General features: G+C 30.8%; 1 protein-coding gene across 1 annotated transcript; it reads right to left on the reverse strand.

Annotated features, from left to right (window-relative positions):
• Positions 1-815: 815 nt before the first annotated feature.
• On the reverse strand, positions 816-6,443 carry LOC131602879 (lipase-like PAD4). Its single transcript, XM_058875098.1, has 4 exons — positions 6,290-6,443; positions 5,836-6,166; positions 1,967-2,683; positions 816-1,738 (listed from the first exon to the last, which is right to left on the reverse strand). Exons 1-4 carry the CDS (start codon positions 6,310-6,312, stop codon positions 923-925), a joined length of 1,887 nt encoding a protein of 628 aa, XP_058731081.1. The 5' UTR covers positions 6,313-6,443; the 3' UTR covers positions 816-922.
• Between the last annotated feature and the right edge of the window lie 1,116 nt (positions 6,444-7,559).

Here is a 7,559-nt window from a genome sequence, read left to right on the forward strand (position 1 = left end):
TTTACCTGTACTTTGCGAATACACAGTTAAAAAGTTCATACTATCTTGTTTTATTGATAAATTGAGTGTTTTTCCATTAATTACTTGTGAATCAAGTTAATAAATGCTATTGTATTTTAGATAAATTTGATACTTATCATTAGCCAATACATCAATATAGGTTCTTTGGCTACAATCTCTTCTAATTGGGCTGAAAGTAGCTATTACCACTCCTATCCCGTTTTGTGGCATCTTGAACAAAATGGCTCTGTCACACAATCCTGTATTACCTACCAAAACAAATCATATGGAGTAGGATATCTTTTTCTTAAGAGACAGGGTGGTCAACAATTCAATTTACACCAAGTACATATCAATAGGATGATCTATTTAGTGTACCTCTTTCGTTTCTCAGATTTTAACTTGACAAACTCAATTTTTTTGACAAAACTGCTCTCCCATAGAGAAATCCTTCTGAATTTGAAGAGTAAAAACACTAGATGTATTAGTTTACAATAGTAAAAGCTTTCCTTGTGTTAGCAAAATAGATTTTTCGTTTAAAATTGTATCGAATGCATTTACAACAAACTCTATGATGAATCCACCATAACTGACTGAGTTAGCTACACTACCCTATAAATAGCAGTAAGCTATTTTCTGTAACAATTCAATCGGTTTCAATCAAAATATGATTGTGATAATGTTCTGCCTATGAAAAATGGCTGCATTTTAAGTAGATAGATTTGATATTAGTTGAAGATTTCTTGCAATATTATTGCGAATAAAAGCATAACTCATAACACTTTGGTGGTTATTACCACTTCATCTACACACCATAAAAAGAAGACATAACTCATTACTAAAAGGAGTTATTTAGCATAAGGAGCAATTTTTTATACATACAATGCTCAGCAAGATAAGCTTATTGATTCGAACTTAAGTACTAAGGAACCACTTCTCCATCCATAAAACGTGCAAACTGTTGAGGAAACCTCTGCACATTTGCATTCAGTTGTTTCAGTTCTTTCAATTCTCCAACCCATAAACTATAACTTGAATTTTTAGCCAAAACATCACTAGACACTTCCTTATTTTCAATAAGTCCAATGGCATATTTCTCAAAATTTTCAATTTTTTCCCACAAAATAGCCAACTTGTTATTATCTCTTTCACTTCTCATACCATTCAACCAATCCCTTGCTTCTTCAACTTTAGCCCAAAAACACGAATCCTGTGTCGAACTTGCAAATTTGCTTCTCTCTTTATTTTCTTCACCACTAGTAACGTTTCTATTCTTCCACCACTTATCAAAAATCTCATACCTTCTCTCTCTACCATGTTCTATGTAATGGCCCTCTTCTCTATGCTCTCTTTTCCTATAATATTCAGCTATATCAAGTGGTTCAACCAATAGTTTATAGAATTGGGAAGCATTGACCCATTTGGCTCTTTCGTCAAAGTCATGAGGAAGTTCATTTCTTTCCAACATGTCAATCACATTGTCCCAAAATCTAGCGAGTTTGTGACGGTTCATGTTGATTTTCATCTCTCTTTTGGAAGAATCTCTGGTTTTGAATGTGTCATAATAACCCATTTCATCATCTTGTTTATCACACCATGCTTTGTACCATTCTATTTCGGCTCTGTAAGGTACAACCTTGGCTAAGGATAGTGCTAGCCTTGCAGCATTCAGAACCGGTGATGGACCCATTCTCCTTGCTAATCTTAGACATTCTTTGGCAGCGATGGCAGCAGATTCCTGTTGGTTACATCATAGTAATTTGTTCAGCGACAAATTACGACTATTGATACGCGTGACATAAGAAGTAGTTACTCTAATAATTATTATAAGAAAAAATTCACTTTTTAATTTCGCTGAGTAGCCGATATATCTGACTTATGTATAGATCAGATACATCAGTTATTCAGTGAATCTAAAAGTAAATTTTTGCTTATAATAGTGACTGGAGGAGGGTATATTATTTACCTGGTTTGCTATACCAGAAGATTGGATGGCCAATTCCAGCCCTGCCTCATAGCTTGAGTTAGGAATGTTCATCAGCATAGAGTTATTCTGATTCAACATTTGCGAAGACAATCCATTAACATATTCTCCATAATTAAGATGATCCTCAATGCTACAAGATGGAGAACTAGTTGAAAGCAACAAATGCATCATCTTTATAATTGTAACAGGACTATCGACACACAAAGCTCCTTCATCTGATACAAAAAAGTAGTTTCCAAAAGGATAGAACAAAATTGACTCAGAAGCTTCTTCATTTTGTGTTGCAGTTTCTAAATGACCCAATACAGCAGTGAACAACTCAGATTTCTCTTGGTCAGAAACTTGAACTGCAAGTTTTCCAAATTCTGGTGAAGTCATGGAAAGGTGCCAAAACTGAAGCAGGAAATTTAGCTGAGGAGTGAGAGGTGCAATTGGTGCAAATAGCAATCTTGGCATTATGTCATGTTTGGATACTACATGACAGAAATTTCCACCCCATTTGGAAATGGCTTGAGAAAATGATTTGTTACCAAGTAATGGCGAACCGAAAGTGATGCACATTACTGGTAATGATGAAGAGATGGATTGGAGGTACGAAAGAAGCCAAAGAGTGCATAGAGATGCTGTAGCTCCTCCAATGGAATGACCAGTGATGACAATTGATTTTGTGTCTGTGTTTGCCAGTATTCCTAACACCTGAAAAAATGGTTACATTAATTTACATTAGTTAGTTGTGAATCACATTCTAGGAAACATTTGTGACATCAGCGAGTGGTCGTTCATTTAAGATCAGACAATTCAAATTCAAACTTAGTATTTAAATTATAAAATGAAATTTTATATTTTGTTGGACAATAAGATCTTAGGTTTAGTTCACAAATTGACCTAGTCAATTATTATTTTTGTTCATTTTGGTGGGATCCATTATTGGTGTGTCTTGTGCGTCAAGATTGAGTTTTGTATTCATGTTCCTGAATCATTGAATAAGCATTATTACTATCTCTATCTTTGTCTTAAGCTGGTGTGAACAAGCTTGGTTATCTTTGATGTGATGTGATGTGATAAGAACTATACCATGTTTGATTATATTTTTTTATAAGGTCTTCAAATTTAAATTACGCATATTGTTAAGAATGTCATTTTCAAATCCCATCAGGTGAGGCAAAAACTTGGAATCTTTCTTTATTGTCATCTCCTTTCACACACACAATTGGATGATAATACCCTCCAAATCAATATTTAAAATTATAGTTTCATGTTTCATTTCACAAGTCAACTAGTGCTGGTCAATGGTCATCACTAATTATTTTGGAGTTCAAATATAATTTTTCTTTCTAAATAAAAAATTAATCCCACTCACTCCCATCTTTATTTCTGATATAGTATCATCTAGTACTAGTTAATCATTTTCATATTGAAATGTATGACCCTTTCAGTGTGTCTAACAGCATGTTTTGTGCACTAATCAAGGTGGTTAATTAATTGTTACCACTTGCGTTGTGTCTATGAGAAAATGATGGATTTTATTGGGTCCATGTTCATGTTCACACTATACTATTATTTTCCTTACATCTCTTTCTTTTTCTTTCTTATCCCTCACTTTTTCATATACGTACAAGATGTGAAAATATCTTTATATTTTCTAATAGAGTTTTAATTTGATACTCAATAAAAAAACAAACAAAGAGACAAATCCAAGCATCGGATTTTAGTAAAGCTAATGGACTTGTGGTCATGATGAAGTTTGCCGATATTCCAAAGATTTTGCAAAAACATTACTGTCTTCGATTTTTATTAAAATAAAATAAAATTATTTTTAAATTTATTAAATAATTAATATATTTAATTTATATATAATTTAAATACACTCGTTATTATACCGATAAGTTATCTAAATATTTCCTTTCTTCCCTTTCCAACATTTTTTCACAGATATGCACTAACACCGATAAATACGGTTGAAAATGAACTGGATGGATGATGGAGTTATTTACAATGTCACTTTCAACCTTTTTCTTTTTCTCAATTTTACTAATAATATGAATTTATAACTTTGATGATGATTTGTTTATTCCTACTTTTATTTATATCGTACCAAAGTAGCACGCCCCACTAGCAACATCACTCAAGCATAATAGAATATCCCAACAACTTTTCAAACAAGGTTGCTACTATTTCCTCTATCTCCACCTCAACCCTCAACTCATAATCAATTTATTATATGGAGAATTACTATTTCCCTTATATCCGCCTCAACCCTTATAAATCATATTTAGATTCTATACGAATAAGAACCTATGAGAGTTTATTAAATAAGCGTTTATAAATAAAATCATATTAATTATTTAATAGTAAAAATTAAAATAAATTAAACTAATTTTTATATATGTTATAAACTTTTTTTATTAACTATCTTACAAAATTTACAAAATTAAATTCAAATAAATTTATAAAAAAAACAGCATAAATTGTTCGGATTAAATCTATTAAACAGTGTCACAAAATGTTTAACAATTCAAACCCACGGTAAAATTCATGTAGGAGATATACACTTAGGAACCAGATGATCTCCATTTTTTTTAATTATTATGATTTTTAATAATTAATTATGAGTTAAAAGATAGTGCATTGAGATTGAAAAATAGTTTTGCACTGTCATCCAATAAACATCTAATAAAGAGTTGTCAATCTACCATGTCATTAAACATTTTTTTAAATAAAAAGATATTTTATTTAGATACATGATGATGATTGGTTGATAGTGTAAAAGTATTTTACACTGTCAGTGCATAACTCCTTTTCTTTTTAATTATTGATTTGATAATAATATTTTTAGTTTTTTTATTATAGAATAATTGAAGATATAATAGAAAAAAAATATTAACACTCACGACTAGAGCCGTTAAAATGGGTTATCTGGCTCTAATTGGGCCGGCCCTAATAGGTTCTGGGCGTTTTAGGGCTTGGCAAAAAAAGACCCTTTGTAATATGGACTCGAGATTTACTACCCAAACTCGGCCCTAAATGAGCTTTTTTATTTAAAAAATTAAAATAAAAACTCTATAATATTTATTATAAATAAAATTAAAAATGATGTTATTTTAAACATAATACAATTTTAAGTACTATATTATCTCTTATAAATATTATAATGTATTTCTAAATATAATATATGTCTAAATTGTATAAAATAATACTTGAATATTTATTATAAGAGAAAAACTAATATAATACGATGAAAAAATGTTGATTATACTAATGTATAATATTTAAAAGAGAAAGATTGAATAAAATAAAGATTAAATTTAGTAAAGTGAGAAAAATCAATATGCTATTTTGGAGTAAGATAATATAAATATTAATATATCTTTTTAAAATTTATAATTATGCGAGTCTGATGGGCTACCTGCGGCCCATATGGGCTAGTCCTAACGGATAACGGGCTTTTCAAGACATGGCTAAAAAGGCCCTAAAAATATGGGCTCTAATTTTAAAGTTTAAGCCTTATAATTTTTCTGGCATGGCGGACCGGCCCATATTGTATTATTATATATAAAAAACAATTAAAAGAAGAGATGAGTAGTTTTTACTAAATAAAATAATTATTTAATATAATAAAATGTCATAATTTATTAAACACAGTTAAATACAAATTTAAATGTTATCAATCATAATTTTTAAACTTATATGTGAATGTTGAATATAGTTAATAATTATTTCTATTATTTATATTTAAACATCTAAAAAAATTTAAAAAAGAGATGAGTGAAAAAAAATCTAGAAAAACTATATTTAATGATATTTAAATTTGTAGTTAATTGTTTGAAAGAGATGATGAATAAACAAACCTGTTTTTGGATTGATTTGAAAAGTGAGGAAAAGATATTGAGCATCCCGGCGTGAACCATCACCGGCTCCTCCGCTTCCTTATTCCGACGAGACGAAAACAACGGCACACCACCGATCCTGTCCAACGGCGCCAACGTTCTCCAACTCGGATCCGAACCGCCGGCCATTTGAACACCAGAGAAAGCTACATACACGATGGTGCCAACGCGCTCCACCACAAAACTGCAGACGTTAGCGGCGGAGGCGTTAGCCTGACTACATAGCCTCCATGACTCCGGCAAGAGAGGCGTGGAAATCAAGAACGTAGCTAGCATCTCGCTGCTCTCAAACCTGATACAGAAAAAAAATCATGTTAGTCAGGAAATTGGTTGGAACTTTCTTGGTTTTGAATTTTTCTTTGATGTTTGATTTGAAAATGAATTAGTGAGTGGAAATGGATGAGTGAGAACTTACGGTGAAGGTTCGTTTGCAGCCATGGAAAGGGAAAAACGGTTTTAATTTGGTTTGTTTAAGAGGAGACTTGTCTTTGTGGAGAGGAAGAGTGAGTAAGTTTTCAAGTTTGAATAAACAACTTGAATTGAATTTTCTTTGGTCTTTCAATTAGTAGCATGGGCCATTTATACGCGTTCTTTTTATTTTTTAGATTAATTTTATCCACTGGTTTTTTTATTGCCAATATCAATCTATCACAAATCACATTTTGCATCATTTTAAAATAGAGAAATGCTATTCTTACACATATTCATACACTAATACTTACATCAAATACCTGTTCACTGTATTTATACTGTTTTTTAAAATAAAATAACAATATTTATAAAAAATATTTTTTATTTTTAAAATTACGGACAACACTTTTCATGTACGGACGTGCATTAACCAACTTCATTACTGCATTAACCAAGTTTGATGACTGCTAAAAATTATTTTTAATACCTGAATGTTGCATTAACCAACTTCATTACTGCATTGACCAGGTTTTTACACTGCATTAACCAAATTTGGTGACTACTGTAAAGTACTGTTCATGGGTGTAAGAATAACATTATTCAAATTTGGTTAATGTAGTGTAAAAACTTGGTTAATGCAGTAATGAAGTTGGTTAATGCAACATTCAGGTATTAAAAATCATTTTTAGCAGTTATCAAATTTGGCTAATGCAGTGTAAAAACTTGGGTAATGCAGTAACGAAGTTGGCTAATGCAACATCCAGGTGCTAAAAATATTTTTTAGCAGTCATCAAACTTGGTTAATGCAGTGTAAAAATTTGGTTAATGCAGTAATGAAGTTGGTTAATGCACGTCCGTATAAGAACAGTGTTGTCCGTAATTTTAAAAATAAAAAATATTTTTTATAAATATTATTTTATTTTAAAAAACACTGTTTACCGTAAAAATACGGTAAACAGTGTTTGGTGTAAATATTGGTGTATGAATATGATGTAAGAATAACATTTCTCTTTAAAATAAGTATGACCGTTCTATATCCATAGTAGAAATAATTATACATTACCCCTGAAATGAAAATGACGGGCTAATCTTGATTATGTAAAGAGGTTGTTCATCTTATCCTTAGTGGTTCACTTTATTAAAATTTAAAATTGTTTTTCATAAATTAAAAAGTTTGTTTTTTCACGCATCTCATATAGGAATATAATCAGATCGGTTTTGACTGGTTTTTGTCAAAAAATATTTGAATCGATGATATCTCTATTGATTTGGTT

Source organism: Vicia villosa, linkage group LG5 (genome assembly GCF_029867415.1).
Source record: "Vicia villosa cultivar HV-30 ecotype Madison, WI linkage group LG5, Vvil1.0, whole genome shotgun sequence".
Lineage (NCBI taxonomy): Eukaryota > Viridiplantae > Streptophyta > Magnoliopsida > Fabales > Fabaceae > Vicia > Vicia villosa.

Excerpts from the sequence above, each read along its gene's own strand:
- LOC131602879 (XM_058875098.1), bottom strand. The coding sequence starts at position 6,312 with ATGGCTGCAAACGAACCTTCACC. Across the intron at positions 6,167-6,289 it reads GCTGCAAACGAACCTTCACC|GTTTGAGAGCAGCGAGATGC; the intron begins GTAAGTTCTCAC and ends TTTCTGTATCAG. Across the intron at positions 1,739-1,966 it reads CTTCTGGTATAGCAAACCAG|GAATCTGCTGCCATCGCTGC; the intron begins GTAAATAATATA and ends TGTAACCAACAG.